Consider the following 23903-nt stretch of genomic DNA (forward strand, 5'->3'; position numbering starts at 1 on the left):
GGTTGTACATGATGTGGAGTTCCACTGGCCTTGTATTCATATATGAACATAGGAAAGTCCATTTGAGAGACAGTTCTTTTTTTTTAAATATTTTATTTACATTTTAGTTTTCGGCAGACACAACGTCTTTGTATGTGGTGCTGAGGATCGAACCCGGGCCGCACCCATGCCAGAAGAGCGTGCTACCGCTTGAGCCACATCCCCAGCCCAAGAGAGACAGTTCTTTTTAATAAATTTGCTAAACAATGAAGCCAAAACCTGAGAGAGACTGCAGAAAATTAACTGCTTGGTCTCATCCATGAATATTGGAATTATAAATCATAAATAAAACATTAAGAAATATAATCTAGCATCTCACTAAAGAAAGATACTACTAGTTCAACCTGAGTTTATTATAATAGTAATGCAAGGATGTTCTGTATTAGGAAATGTTGTCATCTGTTTATCATATTAATAGGTCTGAGGAGAAACTCATATAATTAAAACTTTAGATATTGACGAAGTATCTGGTATTATTTATCAGCCATTCTTTTTTGGGGGGAGGAGTGCTGGCAAGTGAACTCAGGGCACTCTACTACTGAGCCACATCCCCACATCTCTATTTTATTTAGAGACAGGGTCTCACTGAGTTGCTTACTACCTTGCTTTTGCTGAGGCTGGCTTTGAACTGAAGATCCTCCTGCCTCAGCCTCCTGAGCTGCTGGGATTACAGGCATGCACCACCATGCCTGGCTTAACAGCCATTCTTCATTTTTTAAAAATCCAATAATATAGGAACAAGTGGATATTTTCATAACTTAAAGTTTATCTGCCTTGTCCCCAAACCCAACAAAATTTGAAATGGGTCATGTTCATTCAAATGAGATATAAGACAAGGACAGTCACTGTCATTACTGCTTAACACTGTGAAACTTGACAGCATGACTTGAAAAGCTACAGAGTCAGAACTACAAAAATGAGAAAGAGTCAGTTTATATTTCCATTCTTATACATTGTAGGTTTGTAAGTTTGGTAAATCCAGGAAAACAAAAGCCTGAAACTCCAAAAAAAAAAAAAAATGATAATAATAGAATTCAATGATATACTAAGGTATAAAATTAATTCATAGAAAAGAAAAACTCATATTACAAAGTCACAATAGAAGACATACTAGAAAAATGTATTTAAAATTGCTATGACAGACAAAAGAATGGAGTAAATTTATTAAAAAATATGAGATTTATATGAAAAAAACTTTACTATGGAAGAAAACAAATTTCAAATAATGAAAAGGCACACATGTGCTGAGATCAGGTTAATTTATCAAATTAACACAATACCAATAAAAAGGCACTTATTGTTTGTTCCATTTTATTTTGGTTTGGGGTTACTTTGAGGGGAGGAAGAGGACCAGAGAGGCTGATATGAAAGTTCGTAGCTAGAACAGCTGGAGAGCAGAAGACCAGGATAGGAAAGCTGCCTTAGCCACGGGTGAAAGCCAGCAGTCCTCCAGTGCAGACAGAACAGAAGAGCACGTCTAGAAACAGACCTGGTGGTCGGGGCATTTAGTGTGCCTTCGGGCTGGTATTTGAAGTCAGGTTGGGATCCCATAAATACAAAAGGGTCTCCAAAGCAGCATTGTATGGGTCTTTTCACATTAAGCCCTAAACCCCAACTGGGATGCAAATTCTTAAGGTCACTCTAACAGTTGAGATCATTTTAAATAGAGTGTATAGAAATCATTTGGAAGAGAAAATTCTATTCTTTCTATTTCCTAGATAGGCCTTGGGGTAGGGGTATGGTGAGAACAATGGTCTGTAGGGAGGACACTTAAGTTAACAAGTGCTGAATCTAGAAATGACTAGATGTCACAAGAGGTGTGTCTGTGATGAGAAATATCATGCACTTGACAGATTGTGAGGACTCTCCAACTAGGAGAGTTGCTAATAGGGCAAAGGTTAAGGACATGCGCATTAGAAAAGAGACCTGGGGGACTACCTCTCTAGTTTTTTACCCTGGTTGATTGTTCTAGAATAATTGTCCTAATTATCTTAATGCAGAACCCCTCCCAACTGGGACTATACAATCTGTATATGGTATAAAGAAAGGTATTTTGCTAATAACATCCACTTGTTTCCTTGATATTAATGTAATTTAGCAAGAAAAAAATTGCTTAAACTGTATTAATTAAAAATAAATAAATAGATAGATAATAAATGGAGGGAAGACCAATGGAATAGAGGGAAGGGACCAGGAAAGGAAGGAGAGGAGAGAAGGGAACAGTACTGGGGTTGAAGTATACATGAATATGTCAAAATGAACCTCACTATTATGTACATCTATAATGCACTAAAATTTTTTAATTGTTCAAATTATTCCCAATCATCTATTTATGTGTGTCATCTAAATAGTAAACATTTAGTTTGATAAAATGCTGTTGGTAAAGGAATTTAGAAATCCCAGAAAATGACTTTTAATTCACCTGTGAAATGAAAGAGTAAGTCATTGTGTTTTTTGTTCTTGTCTTGACGTCTTTACCCCCACTTGGGGTTTCAGCATATACCAGGTCCTTCCAAAGAGGTGTTTCAGGTATTTGAAGGGAGTCCGTTTATAGGTGCCAAAGTGCTTGCTGTGAGATGATAGGGTATTTCTCCAGCAGCCCTTGTGGGGGCTGACAGTTGATGGTGTGCTTACCGATTCTGGGAAACAGTCACAGAGGCCCCATTGTCTTAGGGAAAGGATGTCAGTCATGAGTTACTCAACCTTTGTGAAAAATTCACCCCTGAAGAGATGAATTAGACTGGAATTTTGGCAAATAAATGGTTGGCTTTGATGGTAGTGACAGAAACTGAATTTTTTTCTTTTCTATTTCCTGTTATTCTTTGAACTGGCACCTCAGGGTCTGTTTTAGGCTTCGTTGAAGGAAATAATTTTATCTGAAGGCAGAATTTGAAGAAGAGGGCAGTAGCCTTGCTGCTGTAACTATAAGCAAGGAAGGTTTATGTTGCTGAGAGCACAGGTTGGGGACAGCTTCCCAACTGTTGGAGCTGCTGGTGGCTTTGTTCCCCATGGGAGCTTCAGGTTCCTCACCTGTGAAGAGACAGAAACCACATGTTGTGGTTGACTCAGGACAGCCCGGGTTTGCAGCTGCCATCCTGTGTAATTATTAATAGCATCCTCTTTCCCTCTCAAAGGTGTTGGGTCTTGATAATAAATTACATGGCCACCTCTCCTACCTTGGCAGGGAATTAAGAGGTTGAAGTGAGTTAATGTTTGTAAAACCCGTAGCCCGCTGCCTGGCACATGGTCTGTGCTCAAATGACGATGATCAGTTATTAAACCACTTGACTTTTCAAATCAGACATCAATACACAATGTCTGTTTTGATGAAAATTTGGCCATTCTCCCAATCATCCTGCCTTTTATTCCACCCACAAAGGGTTTCCTGCCTAAAGCAATGAATTTGAGAGATTTCAGCAGCTACTAAAAACTCTCTGATTGTTATGGCTTCACAGGTCATCTATTAGAACTCTATCCAGTGGTCAGACTGTTACTAACTTTCTAATAGTAGCAGAACACTTTAGAACATTTTCAAAGCTTTTCACAAATCACATCTCCTGTTGCACAAGAATCCCCTATGAGATAGCTATGGTAGTGGTTGTTACTATTGTTTTAATGAACTGAACAGTGAGGCTGAGAAATATGAAATCACTTTTGCAAAATCACATTGGTGGTAGCGGCAGGGAGGGAGGGTATGCATGTGGGGCCTCTTGGATTTGTGTTTCTTTCCATTGCACCATGTTAATTAAATCAAAGGCAAGATTAATGAACTACTCAAGTGCTTCTCATTTATTATGCTTGGTTTTGTCATGTCTCATTCCATCTTTGATCTAGCTGGCATTTCTTCATTTTTTATCTATGACTTCCCCCCACCAAAAAAAAAAAAAAATAGGTGGGTGCTGCTGAGTCTCAGGATACAGACATAGTCCTGGCCTGGGTAGTTTATAGTCTAGAAATGCTGGTTCTAAAATCATCATTTGTTACTGAGTCTGTGTGAATAGTTTCAGGACACAGGTATCAATGCTGGCTGTTGTACTCACCGCTCTACAATTTATGGCACCTTATTACTCTGTACCATTGCAGGCGAGGATGAGAAAATTGGGGTTTGTCACTCCCGAGCCTTTGTGCACAAACACCAAGGAGGGTATCTCCAGTGACTTCATGTGATTTCTCTTGGACATGTGCCAGTATGCTGTAAACAGACTCTCTTCATATCTGCCTTCTCTTCTGGCTGGGAGATCTTTTGAGCTCTGTGCTTCTAATATTGAGCTGAGCACCTGGCACTTGGGAAGACTCAGGTGCCAGAGAGTATGCTCAGTGCCCAGCTGCCGCGCAGGGGAGCTTTGATTATGCCCATAACATGGATGAGGAAATGGCATGTTGGAGATTAGATCCCTTGCTTAAGATCGTATGGTTTTTATAATATTAAAAGAAGTCTTCTCTTTTACAACAGCTTTATTATGATGTAATTTACATAAGTAAGCTATATATATATATATATAAAGTGTACAACTTAATAAAATTTTGACATGAGACTGTCACCACAATCAAGGTAGTGAACCATCCATCACCCCCAAAGCAAAAAGAGGATTCAAATCCAGATCTATGACTCCAGAGCCCATGGTTTCCATCCTGTTATGGATATATAGGGGAATAGAGCCCTTTTCTCCAGCCCTCTCCTCCTGATGGTCTAACGGGAAATTTGGATTGTTGAGAAAACACGAAGGAAAAGAGTGGATAAACATACACCCAGTGAAGTGAATGAATTATTGACTCACACAACTACATGAATGCATCTTAGAAACCTAATGGTACATCAAAAACACCTAAGAGAGAATGCTACTAATTTTTTAAATCTAAAAACAAATGTCTATCATTGAGACATTCATACACTCAAACACACATATGTAACAAGTGGTAAAGTCATGAACACAAAATTTGAGCTAGTGGTCACCTCTAGAGAATCGAAGACACAGGATCTGGGAGGGGCATGCAGGTTAACACAGGTATTAGCAATATTTCAGGCTGTGGGTTGGATAGTGAGTTCTTGAATATTTATTATGATATATATGTGTGTCTATTATACATATAATTTGCCTAAGTTTCTATATTGTATGAACAATCATATTCCAATTAAGTATTTTCGTTATTGTGAGGAAAAGTCACTAATATGGGTTAGTTCAAAATCTAAAATGTTTATATTCAATATGCACCAAGAGAGTTTAGAGCTCTTGACAAAGCATCTAGGTTTGTAGTCAGGGGGAAGAAGGATTAGTTGAAATTCTTTGATAATGTGCATGTGGAAGACCCCTATTGACCATCCTGGAGTTGCTGGCTGTGCTGTGTCTGTCCTGCTATGTGGATCCCATTTCTGCCACCCACACTAATTCTGTTGTTATTGACAGTAAGGGAAATAATGAACACAGGAAGAACAGAATTAAGTTAGGGTCTCATGCCTAAATATACTGAGAGTAGAAACCAAAAAACATTGTAGAAGTTTTGGCAACTTACGAAACTCTCTAGGATCTTGAAAATCAAGAGTCAACACAAGAGAGATTTAATACTGGAGAGAAAAACAACAAAGACTAGATGTCTTCCAAAAGGAACTGGAATATAGTTTGGCGTCTTAAATAATGTGCAATATAATTTCTTCTGTTCTTCATCTATTTTCATGTAATAACTGCTAAATAAATGCTAGTTTTAGCTCTGATTAAGTTTCAATTTTCTAATTTTTAAAAGCAGAGCAATTTTTTTTTTTTTAAACAGGCTGATCTGTGCTTCACAATTAAGCCTACTTTTGTGTCACTTGGTTGTTCTGCCAAAGAAGCCACATTTCAGGCCCCACTGGCCATCTGGTGGGAGCTTGTCTGATTTCCAGGCAGAACCTCGTGGTCTCTGAAATACAGGTCTTGTGGCATCAAAAAGCCAGAAGAGTACTGCTGGTGTTGCCAGTGTAGCCCTTTGTAAATTTGACACAAGGAATTGTGGTTTCTTGGTTCCATTTGTGACTGTGTATTCCTTCCAGGACCAGGGTATGGCACATTGATAAGCATTATTGACCCATTGGTAGATCTAAAAACTGCATTTAAATTCGGAAAGCAAGGCATGTCAAACTTAATATATTTTTAAAAAGAATAAGAAAAAAATGGAGTCACCCTGTGTCGAGGGATTCATTAACATGAAGCACATGAACACTGCTTGGGTCATTCTGTTCTCTACGCCAGGAGATGGAGTTGCTCAAAATATGCAGCTGGTAGATGGGGTCGGGAGAATGACACTACTGCTGTTTACTCCATCTGCTCTGCCACACTGCTGCCCTTTATAGAATTTTTTTTTTTTTTAAAGTTCTGTTCCTATTTGGAGCTGTAAAAGGAGGTTTTCTTTATAGACCAGATGACCTGGTCATTTATTTTAAATATGGCCAGGTAGTTGTTGGACACTGTCTCACAGCAGAGATTTGGGGGCCAGATCTGAGTTCTAATCTTAGCTTCCCACTTGTGAACTTTCCACACGTGAAGTGACCTTTCCTTCTCTGAGCTCCTGCTTCTTTCTTGATCAGACAAGGCCAATAACTACAATACAGGACAGGGCTTAGAGCAGGTACTGAATTTTCAAAGCTAAAATTCTGAAGCACTTTTCTATGAAATTCTGATTTAAAGCCTCATGAAACTAAGAGTCTCTTGGGAGATACAAATTGGATAAATAAAATAAATGTGTGCTAATGATATGTATTGAAGAGAAAAAAAATAGGGAAGGGGAACATAAGATATTGGGAAGAAACTGAAATTGAATACACAAGTCCCCCTCAACAAGAACGGGCTTTTGAGTAAACACCTGAAGAAAAAGAAGTAGCATGCTACTTGGGTAGATATCTAAGGGGAGAACATTTCAGGTTAGTGTGTGGTGGGGGGCAAGTGAAAGGCCCTGAGGCAGGAATGTACATGGGATATACAAGGAACAACAAGGAGGGTGGTGGGGGTGGAGTAGGAGGCAGAGTAGGAGATGTGGTCAGAGAGATAACAGTGGGTCAGTTGGTAGATCAGGTATGGTCTCGTAGATCATAGAAAAGACTTTGGAGGGTTTGAACAGAGGAGCAAAATGATCTTACATCTGACTTACATTGCTCAAAGACCCTAAGTGCTATGTTGAGACTAGATGGTTGGAAGGGAAGGAATGAGAGAGGGTGGTCAACACAGCAGAGTATGGAGACCAGATAAGAGGCCAGTATTCCAGAGCACTCCCACGTTGTACTAGTCATCTTTCCATCACTATAACAAATATATGATATGATCTATCAATCATATATATCACATGTCTTATAAAAGAAAGTGGTTTTTTGTTGTTGTTGTTGTTTTTTTGTTTGGTTTTTTTTAGCTCATAGTTTTGGAGGTTTTAGTTCATGGCTGGTTGGCCCCATTCCTTTTGGGCCTGTGTTGATGCAGAAGCCAGTGGTAGGTAAAGCCACTCAATTCATAGGCAGTGAGCGAAAAAGAAAGAAAACAGGAAGGGGCTGGAATGCCCTTTGAGGACACCTGCCTCCCAGTGACCTAAAACCCCGCACAAGACCCTTCCTCCTAATCGTCCCGCCAGCTCCCCATCGCACGAGGCTGGAGAGCGAGCCTCCAGCGTGTGAGCCTTTGGAGGCCATTCAGGATGCGAACCATAGCGGTGTCCATCTTATTGGGGTTAGTGTGTTATATTCTGCCATTGAGACATAGCAGGTTTCCCCTGTGCCCCTCTCACATGCATAAACTGCAGGAGGAATGGGAGCAGTATCGTTCTGACAGCCACCCACCCTGGCTTCATCCTGGGCAACCGCATTTGAGTCCTGCTTCTCTGATAAGTTTTCTTCGCAAGAGAAGGGAGTACTTTGTAAAATGGATTCTCTCTCTGTCAGTTGTCATAGTGAAGCAATCCCTGTGATTGTCCCCTGGCAACCAATACTACAGGAAATCACTGTTTCATTGTGAAAGTTATCAATTCTGACACATTATCAGCCAACAGAAAGGAAAGTAGGTTAGTAGGGCTGCTGAGCACCAAACAGCAGTGTTCCCGCCTCTCCTGGGTGAATGGCGTCACTTGGAAAAGGAGCCCTTGGTGCAGGACGTAGCTACTCTGTTCACCAGCCTGGAGCTTTTCTTTTCCTTCTAGAATTTTTTGGTTGGGACTTGCTTCCTACTGTCTTCAGAATTTATGCTATTTTTCAAGGTTGCCTTTAAAGTCATTTCTATGTACATTTATTAGAAAATTAGAGACTGACTAGATTGAAAATTCTTACTAGATTGAGAGTCAACCTCAGAGATGTGACTTTTATAAACTGCCATAAAATTCTCAAATAAAATAATCTTAATGTGTGTGTGTGTGTGTGTGCGCACGCGCGCATTTTACAGGTAGAGAATATGTATTATTAGTAGAACTTAACAAGAGTCAGAACTATAAAAAGGCTGAAGTTATTGATTTCTATCAGAGGGCTTAACTGGTGCCTCAAAATTCTCTTTGATTATCTTACAAGTTGTGTGAGTTATGACCATTTTATCCAGAATCTGATCAGGCATGCATGGATAGGGTGCAATTTAATGTCATAAAAAGACATCAGTGGCTGGACACAGTGGCACACACCTATAATTCCAGTGGCTCAGGAGACTGAGGCAGGAGGATGGGGAGTTCAAAGCCAGCCTCAGCAAAAGTGAGGCACTATGCAATTCAGTGAGATCCTGTCTCTAAACAAAATACAAAATATGGCTAGGGATATAATTCGGTGGTCGAGTGCCCCTGAGTTCAATCCCCGGTACCAAAAAAAAAAAAAGACATCAGAGACATATGCACAGTTTATAAATTGAGTATATTTGTCACTTTAATTACATAATTTCACAATTTCCCTAGGTGGAAAAAAAACTATTTTATGTGCTTTATATATTAAAAATATCAAGCAAAAAATAGACTGAGCTATCAGATGTTTTTATTTCCACAGTGCTTTATCATTGTTAGTCTCTCTGTTCTAGAAGGGGTACTTGTCAATGTCTGGATTTTGCTTTTCTAAAGTCATTTATATGACCACCACCCTTGTGTCCATTATATTTCATAGTGATAACACTTCAACCTTCATCAGCTCATTGAAGTCCTCAGAATATTCTCTGTGGATGAAGAAGATAAATAGCGTCACCCCAGTTTACAGCAAAGGAAACAGTTTTGGAACAGGATTTTTTGGATTCTTGGTCTAGGGCCCTACCTCTGTAATATTTGTCAAATTTGCGGTGCTCTATTAGTAGTAAAGTAAATACAGATATTTTGCATCAAGATAAATTCAGAAACAATAGGTAGTGATGACAGTTGTGTTTGAGATTTCTGATTGATGCATTTTTGCATATTTCTTTCCTATGTCTTCTTAGAAAGCTACATTAAATCCAGAAGACATCAAAATGTGCCTTTTAAAGGTCAATAAATCTTCACAAACCTGAATCACAAAAGAAAACAGCATATTCCTCTTATAGAAAGTTCAAGTACAGGCCGAACACAGCTGTGGTGTTAGAAGGCTGAGAGCAACTACCCTCATCTGGAGTGGGTGGCTGGGAGTGGTGTAGACTGATCTGTGTGCTGGTTACATTGAAGTTCCCTTTGGGAAGCTTCTCTGGCTTTTTATTCTTTAGTAAAATTGTATTTAAATACCGTATTTTCATAAGTGGTAGTTCAGTTTGAGTGTCTTAGACTTGAAGAACAGTTCGTATACATTTATTGTATATCATAAACGTCCATTTCCCCACAAAAGTCAATTACCTTTTTTGTTGTTTCTAAGCTCTTTGCATTTATTCTGAGTTCATCTTGTCACAGAATCAGCTGCCCACGAGCCACGTCAAAGTCCTTCATAAAATGCTTGCCAACACAACTCTCTTGCTTACACTTTCTAAGGTGCTGTGGGAAGAAGGACTCTTGAGTGAGGATGTTAATCTGTATCAAAACAGACACTGCTAGAAATGCTTTTGTGGAATTCTGATAAGGCTCAGAAGGAAGGCTTTCGTCAGCTTCTTCTAATTCAACAATTTCACACTGATTTTTTCCCCCAGAAAAAAAAAAATGGTTTCAGAAGAGCTCACAGAGTTGAACTACAATAGCTCTATCATTTTTAAAAATGTTCTTTGAGGTCAGAGCGTAAAGGAAATAAGATTGAGGCTAGAAATTACTCTGAGCAAATCTAAATTTTCATGCAAATGGACACTAATGGCTGCAGCCCTGATGTTCTCTGGGCTTCTGAGCTTTCTGTCCACAGCAAAAACAGGGGAAACTGGAAGAACATAAAGGATTTTGTGGATCAGCAATACCCTCTGCAGTCCTCACAATTTACAGGCCAGGGCCAGGGTGAATCATATACATTATGGGTCTTGTTCAAGAGGATGCAGTTTTCTTGCAAATCATTGCTTCTGTGAAATGTGCTCAGTTCTTTGGCTTTCTTTAAATCAGTCTAATTTTTCAAAATAAAACATATTATTAAAAAAAAACATTCCTGCCAGCTTTTTACACATTGTGATTTCTTGTTTTCTCTGCAGTGTTCTCTTTCTTCATCAGAAGAAAGACTTATTGGCATCAGAAGACCTAAAACGCCAACCTCAGGTGACTTCTCTGACCTTAACACTCAGACCAACTGGACCAAGTCACTGCCACTGCCAACACCAGAAGAGAAGATGCGCCAGCAAGCCCAAACGGTCCAGGCTGACGTGGTGCCCATTAACATAACTGGTACGCCTTGCCGGATAGACAGATTGAGAAAGTCCTTGAGAGAATGTCTGTGGATTTCTGTTGGTTATATGCTTCTTAGCATTTCACTTTTACACCGAAGGGAATAGCTGTGGTCTGACTTCAGCTCTTCATCAGATGAAGGGAATACTAAAACTACATATGTGCGTGCATGCAAAATATCTGTTGTCTGTTAGATCAGATGATTTTGTCACCAGAGGTTGGTGTCAAAGAAGTCGATGGTTCAACCTTTCATCTAAAGCATGGCTTTTTAAATTGTTTGGCTTTTTATGAAGATTTTGGTTACATAGGAACATCTTCTCAGTGTGTTCCTGGTTGAGAAAGAAAATAGATATTTCCTCCTACTCCCTTCTGAAGGGTTACTTTAAGTAATATTTATAGAAGTGAAGAAATAATTATTTTGTAATGTTTCTGGTAGATTTTCTTATTACCTTCTTGTTTCCTTAAGTAAAAAAGGGCAAAAATTCTTGAAATAAAAATATCAAATGAATCAGTAACTATAACATATTCTAAAAGATTTCAATGTGGTGATAAAATTATATTCTAATTTTTATAATTTGAATTACACAATCTTCAAGTAAAAATGTATTGCTACTGAATAAACAGTTTTTATAGTATGTTACATTAACTTAGGATGTGAATATTAATTACTAAATCAGAAACTATGAAATATTATACTGAGCCATTAATCATTTCTGATAATTAAGGTGATAAATAATGAAGGACATCAAACTTAAAGATGATCCTTTACAAATTCTCTGTAGCTACAGGAGGAATTGGCCAGTGGTTTTGGGAAGATATAAAATCCAAAAGAGGAATGGTAAGAGTTAATAGGAATGGAGCATGCTTAACTTACACAGGCCCTGGGTATAATTCCTAGCACCAACCCCAACCCGAAGTGTGTTCTGTAGAAATAGATGAGCAGCAGTCCTAGCAGGAGTCATTGGTAATCAGTCCACACAAAGCATGGCCTGTGTAGGCCCTAAAACAATTCAGTGGAAAAATAGATAATTTTTCATTAAAAAGGAGTCTGAAAGCCATAACTCTTTGATATTTTCTGAGGCTACTCCTTTTAGGAAGCCTTTTGCCATGGCTTGGTGAGCTTATAGGGACTGATAACGTTTTGATAATTTTTGAAGCTTTAAAAAAAAACCATTGCAGAATATTCCAAAATTACATTCAAAACTCTTATTTTGAATTCCATGGAAATTTAATTAAAAAGGGCATGAATGATTTTTGATTCCATATCCATTTTTCACACTTGTACCTTAAAGAAACAGCATGTCTTACTCTATTTTCAGTGTAAACAGCATTGTTGATCTTCATGATGTGTTTCTCCTTCACCTAGCTCATACCTTTCAAAGATTATTTTTATAAGTAGTTTTGTTGCAGAATGAAATAACAATGGATAGTGTTCACTGCTTGATGAAATACAGGGACACATATTTTCTATTAGAAAAAGAATGACATTATTTGATTGATTAAATGCAGCAGAAATGCAATTATAGATGATTAAATGTCTCAAATAATATTATGAGCTAAGAAGACTGTTCAATGAAATATGATAATTCTTAATAGAATTAGGATGAAATGCATTATCTTGAGATTAGGGGGTTTTAAAATAGAGTAACTAGCATTCCAGGAATAAAGAATTTTTTGCAATGAAATAAATTGTCACAATAGAAGATGGTGTCCCATCTTTGAGTTTTAATTCTCTCCTGCTTGATGACTAAATGTACATGAATTACATTGCATTTAAAAGAAGACCTTTAAGTGCCACCTAGGAAAGGTGAATGATAGTTTTTAAAAAAAGAGCAATATAAGTTATGTCAAAATATAATTTGTTTTTAACTGAGTTATGGACATTTACAGAAATGATAAAATTAAATATAATAATTATATACTTACTGATCTAGTTTCTGGATCTGTGTGTTCACATATACACCTATATTTCTGAAAGGACTTGTTTCTGGTCTAAAAAGCAATACAATTTCAAAATTTCACTTTGGTTGAACTGATACAGTTTATACAGTTCCCTACTGTGCAAATTATATATTTCTAAAGTCCTAGAAGATTTCTGAGGTAAATATGAAGCTTCTGGAAAGGAATCATGTGCTCATTAATTTGAGTGAGGATTGATCTCTAGTCTGATTTTCAGTAAGACTCAGCAGGAAAAAAAAATGGCATAAACAACATAAATATATTGTTTCAAATCCAGAGCTAAGCCCACCAGACCTGGAGGTATAGAACATCAGCACAGTAGAATGCTGGCTTGAAATGTGATTTAATCCCTTTTAGTTTTTATCCTATGGGGACCTGACCTGTTCTAAAAATTGAAGAGAAAAAAATATTTAAGATTAAAAAGAATATATATATATATGTATATGTATGTGTGTGTGTATACACACACACACATACATACATACATACTGGCAAGTAATTTAAAATAACAAATATATATATTCATTCCATAATCTGCCATGTGGAATAACAACTCTTCTACATGGAAGATAAATAGAGTGAGTGAATATACTTAAATGATTTACAAACTGCCTTGGTTCCTAATGCTGCCTAAGTTTATTTCTAAATACTAACCATGAATAATCAAATGCCATTTTTCAATGAAAGGGAGTGATTCAATTCAATAGATGTTTATTGAATAACTACTTTGTGCCAGGCATTAGGTCATAGGGGCTGGTAAAGTATGACTCATGGTCTCTACTCTCAAGAAATGTGTATTCCAGCAGGTGAGATCATCTTTTTAGGTCACCATTCAAGGTGGAGAGTAAATGCCTTTAATGGTGTATGTTGTAGATGAATATCCTCATATGGTTTCTTCATTTCCTTGAAGCCTGGGTGGTTTTACCTTTTGTTTTTGTCTTAGAAGTAAAACCGGAGACTAACTGCAACTTTCTGTTAATGTTTTGTCCATTCTTAATGTCTGGGTACAAGGGATTTCTTCTTCTGCCGCAGAGAACTAATGAACCACTGAAGTCATGACTGGCTCCTTTTAAGCCTCATTTGTGCTATTGCATATAAATGACCCATTTATCACAACGGTGGTACCTTCTGGTGTTTCAGGCTCTTCTCTCAATCATTTCTGTTTTTCTCCATTCAGAACAAAGTTGCAAGAATTTGCAAGTTTGCCAGCGTTTGTTTAAGTCTGTTGAAATATGTTTTGATCGTTAAGATCTTTTATTCTGTTTTGATTGCATAGTGCACAATTTATTACTATCCAGACAGAAGTTATGTTGTCCACAGCATACCATTACGAATGTGTTTCAGTATTGCTAAAAAGAGTGACTCTTTTTTATACTTGTGCCTAAGAATGATAAAAATATGTGATTGTGTGTAAATATGTATTTTTTAAAAATCTCCTTTTGAGGAGAATAACCATGTAAAAAGGTCAGTGCTATAAACTGGCAAGTAGTTTAAAATAGACCAATCAGTAACTGAACTTTTACAAATTTTATTACTTGATGGTTTCCTGTGGTGTGTTAATTACACCAGCTTATACAGAAAGGAGTCCTGTGGATATGGCATTCCAGGTTTGATTGTCTAAGTTAAGGTTAACCTTCAACAGTGATCATGAACCAGAGAAGCAGTTCAGCTTTGACAACAGCAGTGCTACTGGGTCTCAGTACTTTATCATTATAAGGCTTTTCACTTTTCATTACAGTTGTATCTCACACCGGAGCATTCCTGCAGCCTCTCCAAATTATCAGCCTCCTTGATTCAAGAAAAAGCTCTGACTCTTGATTTTTTGTGTCATCACAAAAGATGAGACATTATATTGGTCTCTGCTGGATGACCAGATGAATAAAGCATACTTATTGCCATTACCACATACATGCTGATGTAGAGAGTGATGTTGGTAGCCAGGCACAGTGGCCCATGCCTGTAATCCCAATGGCTCAGGAGACTAAGGCAGGAGGATTGTGAGTTCAAAGCTAGCCTCAGCAACAGCACGATGCTAAGCAACTCAGTGAGACCCTGTCTCTAAATAAAATATAAAAATGGGCTGGGGATATGGCTCAGTGGTTGAGTGCCCCTGAGTTCAAACCCCAGTACCCTGCCCCCCATAAAAAAAAAAAAGAGTGATGTGGGTGGCCAGAGGAATCCAAAATATTCATTTTTTTAAAAATGACACAGAATCACTCTTTCATTGTGTTCTAACGAACTCATATTTGCTACTCTGGCTCATTTGAAGATGAGATCAACGTGTGTCCTTTGGAAGGACATACACCCAGAAATTGGAAAACAGCCTTATGATGATAATGTGCTTCCCCTCCTTTTTCGCCCTTCAGCATTCATCATCGTATGACTGGCTAACATCATTATTAATCCCTTCTTATCATTTTACAACCAGCTTCTGGAAAGAAAGTGCATGGTGTCAGCTTGCTTGAAAATAACATTGCTTTGCTTGTTCTACTGCTCTGCATTAGGGGAGAATTTCGATCGCCAGGCCAGCCTTCGGCGGTCTCTAATTTACACAGACACTCTGGTAAGACGACCGAAGAAAGTCAAAAGGAGAAAGACTATTACAGGAGTCCCAGACAACATTCAGAAGGAGCTAGGTATGGCTCGTAGAACTGCATTCCGTTGCCCTCCTCGCTGCTCGGCGTTACTCAGCTAACCTGGTGTGGTGCTGGTTAAATCCGTATGTTCTAATGGCCACATTCTTCCCTCATGAGGCACCAGGTGCAAATCTTACATCCCATGCAGATGATTTACTGCATTTTGGGGACAAGATAGCAAGGAAGAGCTTTTGTGTAAACGTAAGTGGGATGATAGAAATTGAGTTTGCCGTCATCTCTAGGCATCTTGAACACTGATTATTTCCATATTTACACTGATTTTTGATTTAGATCTTAAGTTCTTATGAACCAAAACCTCATTCTTGGACTTTACCTTACGAGGGTGGATTTCAGTACTTTCACTTACGTGCTGGTGGCATTTTTTTCATGAGAGGCAGCAATATGAGATAGTCGTAAATGTCATTATGACAGAAAATAGTCGTTGGGTGTCAGATACCTTTGTTATTATCAGTGGAACTCATAGCTCTTTTATTCCGTATTTTGCAACCTGTGATCAAACCAATGGGGGCTGGTGGAAAAAGTCATTTCATTCACTGTTGGCTTACCTGATGTCCTTGTGCTTGTCTTTTTATGCCCTTTGGATAATCCTTTCATTCTCTTCTCTGTAATAGATTCCTCTCCCTGTCCTTTAACAAGGCCCTGCAGGAACGTCCGCAGGGGCAGTTTAGCTTAGCTCCTAGGTCAGGAACAGGACTCCAGCACTAGACTTCTTCAGTTGGAATTTTGACTCTGCCACTAGTTCTCTGGGTGAGATTACATCACCCCTTGGAGTCTACTTCCTCATCCCACAAATGGGGTAGTGATATGACTGGGTCTACTTTATGGGGTTAGTTGAGGACTAAGTGAAATTCTCCATGTGATGCACTTGGTTCCTGGGATTACTATTAATGCAGTAGCTACTGTTGTCATTATGGAGAACATGATGTTACCTATCTTGAAATTTGCCTCTGACTCTTTCTCCAACCTGTGGGTTATGACCTTATATTATTTACTTTGATTTACTATTAAAGGTTATACTCTGGAAACTCAGAATCATGGTTTCTGAAATTGCTTACTAATCTTTTGGTCAAAATGAGTGTATCTGAACAATAGTGATATTTCTGTTGCAGTACTTTGAGGTCACATTTGGCTTCCAGTGCCACAAACGTTTTCCCCCATCACCCCTGCTTAATGCCTGGGAGTGGGGAGAGCACACTCCTCTTTACCTGGCATTTTCTCTTTTACTGCCATTGACTGCAATACCTATGCTGCACCTTCTAGAGTATAGCAACATTAAGACAAGAATAGCAATGTTTTGCCTCTGCTGTAGGTAGCTCCTGAGGCGCACTTGGTGTGCAGGAGCTTGTCCTGTTCCATAACAGAAGGGTTTGGTAGAAACGAAGGCAGGGCTGTGGCTGCGCCCATGGAATTTGAGAAGTCTGTCTTTGGTTCGTGCAGCTTGCTGCTCCTGTGCTACCTGAGTCCTCCAGGCACCTTCTCCAAACTTATGCCTCAATGTCACCTGTGCTTTCTCCTTCTCAACACTTAGCTGTGGATTATTCTTTCAGACTCTTTTTTCTTGAGACAGCTAACACATTTGAGATCTGTACTGGTATGCTCAGCAGGTGTTTAATAGGCTAATTCCTCATCATACTCAGGTAATGTACTTTAGCTGGTCTTTTTAGGAGATGTGCCTTAACCCAAAGGAGTGACTTTAAGGACAAACAGTTAAGACTTTTGTAAGATAACAAGGTTGATGTTTTGAGGTAAGCTGCATTTTAAGTGGATTTCCATTTGGGATAAGTAAGTGCTGGATGACTTTGTGTAAAAAGTGGAAGAATAAGATGTACATACACATAAGTACCTATGATGTATGTACCGTATATGACATGTGATATGAAGCCTGGAACCTAACAGTTACAAACTTTCACCACTTTGAACTCACAGTGTGAGTCGGTAACTCAGTTACCGCTTGGATCTTACTACAGTGACCTGTCCAGCTAGGGAAATCTTAGCTTCTGTAATTTTAATATTTCTTAAATTGATGATTGGGTCCCTGAAACCTATGTTCATTTCTCTTCTGCATGTGACAAGGAACCACCACTAATGGTGGAGGAAAGAAAATAGCTTTCCCCGCATCATTTGTGTTGTGACTGTTGCCAGACATGAGGCAGACCATTGCACAGCCAATGGCATGGCCTGAATGACAGTTGGAGCCACTGAGACAACTGTATCTAAGCTAGAGCTAGTTTTTTTTTTTTAAATAGACAATTAGTGACTCTAATTTCTAATAGGTAGATTAATTGAAGGACTGATAGATGGAATGAGGGAAAGTAACATTTGAAAAGAGTTTAATTAAGCAAAAATATTGGTTTATATTTTTGTCCCATCTTTTTGAGACCTCTAGTTTACCTTGCCATGTCTCCCAGCGTTCTGGACTTATGAGAACTGTGGTTTGCAAGACTGTACTACTTACCTAATGATTATCAGAAACAGATACTTTACAGTTTTTTTTAAATTGGTCTTCATCTAGATAGAAAACACCAGAAAGTATGGTTAGATAAATTAGACAAAAAAACGAAATGATTCTCTAAAGGAAAAGCATTCAATTGGGAAATATACCTTATTCTCCACACTGCCCAGGTAACAGGGATTGGATCAAATAATAATAATAATAATAAAAATAATAATAATATAAATAACCATACAAGGATGCTTCCTTGAATTACAGTGATTTATTTGCTTAGAAATATGCAGTTTTTACTTCAGAATCCATAAATACTGGACTCTGAATACTAGCCAGCATATAGCACTTTAAAAATCCAAGTATGATCTTGAATATTTACTTCCAAGTTTTATCTGAGGATTAATTTGTTGCCTTTCATTTAAATGAATCAGACAAAATTTTGAATTTTTTCCTGACTCTTAAAACTACACAGAAATCAATCTGAATATTGTGCTACAAGGTTTGATTTTCTAGAATCAGAGAGGATCATTTTGTTCGTATATAATTATGTTTGGCTATGTCCCCACATATATTTCTTACTGAATGAAGACAAACAACATAGAACCATGGTTTTGCTACTATTTTTAAAGATTTAATTTGTTCTAAGAATTGATTTCATTTTCGCAGTACACTTCGAGTAAGTTCTTGGCTTCACAATTTTTTTTTTTTTTTTTTAAGCTCTGTTCTTTTCTGGGTGGCTTGACATCTGTGTATCTACACTGAACAATTTTTCATGTCCGCTTCCTTCTCTTTCTGCATGATTATTTCCTTCTATTTAACATACTACTCTCTGGTTGTAAGACTCCAAGAAATGAATAATCCTAATTTGAGGAAATGCTCACTGGATCAGTTCCTGCTGCTCTCTCTGCACCAAAACACAACAGATTGCTGTTAACTTTGAATGTCACCAACAGACAGATGATAATGGCTTAAGATGGATAATGAAATGTTTGAAACACAGATGGGCCTGTACATCAATTTTCGTTTTCTTAGGATTTCCTCCTGACATAAAGAATCAGATGTAATTAACACAATTTTATACCAATATCCCTCATAAATGGTATGTCTGTGGCCCTATTGTTCCACTAGTACACTCATCTGTTTGGGGGAAAGAGGGTCATGACTAGATGGTTCTGGGTCACTGCTGGGCCATCCCCTGGTGGGGGAAAGGGTGCATTGAAGTCTTTACTGAAAGATGGTTATTTGAAAAGTACAGACTCCTCAGAGCACTCAGCAAGCAGCCTTGGTCTCAAAGGGAGTGTCTGAGAATTCCACATGCAGCTCTCGAACTCTAAGGGGAGGACTTGAAGTACAAGTTAAAGAGAAAATAAATAAATAAAGGGTTTTTATTCTAGAAGATATCTGGAACTATTTAAATTCATTTAGATCCCTACAGGAGGGGAAAAAAAAAACAAACTAAATTGGGGTAGGGGGGGAAACCTTTTCTAATTACAACAGAGTCAGAAGGGGCTGAGGGTACAGGTGACAACCTGTAGATTCCTATTTTCAGGTAACGAGCCTCTTTCTGCTTTCTCTCCAGCATTGGGCGCTGGCCAAGATGATGTTGGTGGCCACTCAGTGTACACCCCAGACCACTACTCCACGCTAGGAAGGCTTGATAGCTGCCGGTCTGCTGGGCCGCGCTCAGATACCAGGGACTCCAGCTGTCAGACTGAGGACATGAAAGTTGTACCTCCTTCCATGAGAAGAATCAGGGCGTATAAGGGGCTTGGCATTGCTGCCCAGATGAGCCACTTCTCAGGCTCCTCGGGCAACATGTCTGTGCTGAGTGACTCGGCGGGTATTGTGGGCCCTTCCCGTCTCAACAATGATGCTGACTTCCACAGTCTTCCACGATCCGCAGCCAGAGCGAACCCTCACTCCCTGGAGGCAAGACTGGGTGCCCTGGGCCCTACAGAAGACATGGAGGGCACTTTCCGCTACCAGAGGGCTCACTCACAAGGAGATGAAAACTTAGGACATTTAGGAGGTGCCTCCAGGACAGGGCCACTTTTGAGGCCCAAATCCCAGGAGCTGAGGCACTTTGAGAGTGAAAACATAACCAGCCCAGCATGTGTGGTTTCTCCTCATGCAACCTACTCTACCAGCATCATCCCAAATGCCACGCTCTTGTCCTCTTCCGAGGTCATTGTTATTCACACTGCTCAGAATGCAGGGCAGCTGGACAGTAAAATGACCGGCTCATCCTCATACTCCAAGATGAAATCCAGAGACCACCTCGTCTCCAGACACGCTGTGAGAGAGGATCATCAGGTCCCTAGTCACCACTGGGGTGAGGGACATTCTTCCATGGCCTTAGATAATCATTCTCCTGGTGCTACCACACTGTTGTCCCTCTGTGATTCAGAGGTTTCACTAAATGCCCCAGCAGATAGGGAGAATGGGTCCCGAGCCATGCCCTATAATTATAGAAACAGCCTGAGCTTTCCGGGTCACCCCCAGGATGTGGATGGGAAGAGTGAATCTAGTTATTCAGGGGAGAGAGGGCATGGCTGCTCAGAGCCTTGGGAATATAAAACCTCTGACCACGGGCGGGCATCTCCACTGAAGCCACATTTGGCCACTCCTGGTTACTCCACCCCCACAAGTAACATGAGTAGCTGCAGTTTAGACCAAACATCCATCAAAGAGGATGCCAGGTCCTTGTATTCAGAAGATCACGATGGCTACGCCACATCCATACACGGTGACCCTGGACGTGGGTCTGGGAATCTGTGCAGTAGCAGCAATGGCTTTGGGAATCCCAGGCACAGCGTGGTCAATGTTTTCGATGGAAAGTCTCAGAAAAGCCAAGGGGACCGGCCACATTACCATGATAAAACATTTTCCAGAAACATCTCTTTGAAGAAAGCAAAGAAACCTCCCCTGCCACCCTCCCGAACGGACTCTCTCCGCAGGATCCCGAAGAAGACCCAGTCTAATGGGCAGGTGCTCAACGAGAGCCTCATTGCCACACTTCAGCATTCGCTGCAGCTGAGCCTCCCAGGCAAGGGCGGCAGCTCACCCTCACAGAGCCCCTGCAGTGACTTTGAGGAGCCCTGGCTGCCTCGTTCCCGGAGCCAGAGCACAGTCAGTGCTGGCAGCAGCATGACCTCCGCCACCAACCCCAACGTCTACTCCCTGTGCGGGGTCACACCCTCACAGAGCGACACAAGCAGTGTCAAGTCAGAGTACACAGACCCTTGGGGCTACTACATCGACTACACAGGCATGCAAGAAGACCCGGGGAACCCAGCAGGGGGCTCTTCAGCCAGCAGCGGGGCACCAACTGGAAACGGGCCAGTCCGCCATGTCCAAGAGGGGTCCAGGGCCCCAGTGCCCCAAGTGCCTGGTGGTCCAGTCAAACCAAAGATCACATCACCGGAGAAGTCACAGAGAGTCACTTCTCCGTCCAGTGGGTATTCCAGCCAGTCGAATACACCCACAGCACTCACCCCTGTGCCTGTGTTTTTAAAATCAGCGTCACCAGCCAATGGGAAGGTGAAGGCCAAGCCCAAGGTACCAGAAAGGAAATCCTCGCTGATTTCTTCTGTGTCCATGTCCTCGTCATCCACTTCTCTCTCCTCTAATACTTCTACTGAAGGAAGTGGTACTGTGAAGAAGTCAGACTCAGCAGGGTCCTCGGCCCTTGCTCCTCCTCCTCCTCCTCCTCCTCCTCCTCCTCCTCCTCTTCCAGCTCCATATCCTGCTGACAAGTCCCCTGTTCTTCCTCCCCCTCCTCCTTCAGCAGATTGCTCCCAGGGCTCTCCTCTGCCTCACTCTCCTCTGTTCCCCCCTCCACCCCCAGAAGCTCTCACCCCCTTCGGCTGCCCCCCTGACGGGTGCCTCCCCCCTCCCCCCTTCCCTCAAGACTCTTTGGCTTCCTTGCCTCCACCTTTCTTACCCAGCTCAGGCCCCCCACCTGCTCCACCGCTTGACCCCAAATTCATGAAAGACACCAAGCCTTCTTTCAAAAGTTCTGGCCAGCTGGGGTCCTCCCAGGAATCCTTGAGGCGGCCTTCAAACAAGGAGGAGAACAGCAGACCACCGCTGCCCCTGATCACCACGGAAGCACTACAGATGGTGCAGTTGAGGCCCGTGAGAAAGAACTCGGGCACTGAGGTAGCTCTGTTGTCTGAACCAGTGGCTCAGGAACAACGAGCTCCGACTGCTCCACAGTATCACTTAAAGCCATCTGCTTTCCTGAAATCCCGAAATAGCATAAATGAAATGGAGAGTGAAAGCCAGCCTGCCTCTGTGACAAGCTTGCTTCCAACGCCTGCCAAGAACCCAAGTCAGGGTGACCATGACAGCGCAGCGGAGCATGGCAGCCCTCTGAGCCTTAGGCATGGGGCTCCAAGTCCTGGGCTGGGCACTGAGGAAGCAGAGGTTCTGCCTGGCCCCAGCACTGCCCCTCTCCCAGACTCTTCACCCAGCAGGAAGCCACCTCCCATCTCCAAGAAACCCAAACTGTTCCTGGTGGTGCCACCTCCACAGAGAGATTTCGCTGCAGAACCCTCGGAGAATAGGAGGGAAGTCTTCCGAAACTCCATCCGGGCAGAGGAGGTTTCTGTGCACAGCAGAGAGGCAAAAGAGAGTTCTGCAGCCCCAGCCGGTTCTCATGCTACGGACCCCAGCAGCTCAGTTCTGGAGGGAGGAGCTGCAGGATCCTTGTATCCCAGCAGAGTGGAAGCCAATGTCCCCATGGTACAGCCTGATGCCTTACCAGCCCCCACGCAGGAAGAGCCAGCCGTGAACAGTGTGGATGGTGGGGGCAATGCGGAGAGCTGCCTCTCTGAACAGGAGGGAGAAGGTAAGTCTGGCTTCCCTTGCTGTGCACCTCTGATCATCTATCTGCAGCTGAGCCAAATAGGGCTACTGAATGCTCTCATGTGGAACCCGGGTAGACCAGATAAGATTTATGGTAAAGCAGTGGGTGGGCTTCTTAAACATTAAATTACCAACTTTTCATTTTATGAAATATTTTTAAAACTCAGGTCTAATGCACGAGCTTGTAGAATGATATAAAATAGGGAGGTGGGGGTGGTCTGCAGCAGGCTAGGTATGAAATAGCACTGAGTAATCTCCCTTCTGAAGAGCTGCAAAGAAATGTTCTAACAAATTTAAGAGCAATTCAGTACAAGTTCTGTAACAGAAAAGAATGAGTTCTGGCTGTCAGGCTGGTGTCATTTCCCCCATCTTTGTAAAATCACAAACTATAGAGCCTGCTGCATTCCCTGTGGTTCTTAGATTGTCAGGAGTGGCAGGGAAGCAGCATATTTCAGAGCCTGGCGAAGGACTGAAATTCTAGTCACTGTGCATCTTGTGTCGCCTGCGTGTGTGCTTCTCTCAGCTGGGGCACTGGAGACCAATGCTGCCAGCTCCTCCTCAGAAGCCTGCGACTTCCTCCTTAAGGGGGATGGGAGTGACGAGGTGATGACCCCCACCAGACCCAGGACCACAGAAGACCTTTTCGCAGCTATTCACAGGTATCACAACTCCTTCCTTAATTCTCTTTATAATTCCTTCTTTCCAAATGGTTTCTCTACTTTGTTTTCTTGACGCTTCTCCCACCATCCAGTCTCAGCTCATTGACTTTATTATTGATTTTTTAGTACGTTTCTTTCTGTGCCTTTATTTCCTCTGACTCCAATTTCTGTTTTACTCTGTTCACTGATTCTGACAATGATATTGGGAACAGAGTCTTAATATGATGATTTCTGGTAGACACTGCTCTGTGACAAGAGACAATGTGTCAGTCATATGACAGTGTATTTACAAGAATCAGATTAGAGCAGCTGGTGATCCAGGTCAGGTGAGAAACGCTGTGGCATTGAACTTAGGAGGCACAGACGAGCTCTACAGAGCTCCCTTCGTAAGGGTGTTTAGTTTATTATTATGTTTTTCCATTTTACAGAAAAACCATAATTTTATGGTATAGTTTCTTTGGTCCTTAAATGTTTCAATAAGAGTACATCTCTTTTTAAGCAGGAGCAAAGGAATTAAATTTGCTTGTTACCATATGCCACTAG

At 40.9% G+C, this 23903-nt stretch overlaps 1 protein-coding gene across 1 annotated transcript in view; it reads left to right on the top strand.

Moving 5' to 3' along the window:
• Positions 1-23903, top strand: part of Nhsl1 (NHS like 1) — a 103794-nt gene that overhangs the window by 74935 nt on the left and 4956 nt on the right. The window contains exons 4-6 of the mRNA XM_076859686.2: positions 10581-10770; positions 19412-22684; positions 23225-23360. Coding sequence (XP_076715801.2) covers positions 10581-10770; positions 19412-22684; positions 23225-23360 — 3599 coding nt within the window. The remainder of the gene's footprint in view (positions 1-10580; positions 10771-19411; positions 22685-23224; positions 23361-23903) is intronic.

Source organism: Callospermophilus lateralis, chromosome 6 (genome assembly GCF_048772815.1).
Source record: "Callospermophilus lateralis isolate mCalLat2 chromosome 6, mCalLat2.hap1, whole genome shotgun sequence".
NCBI classification, from domain to species: domain Eukaryota; kingdom Metazoa; phylum Chordata; class Mammalia; order Rodentia; family Sciuridae; genus Callospermophilus; species Callospermophilus lateralis.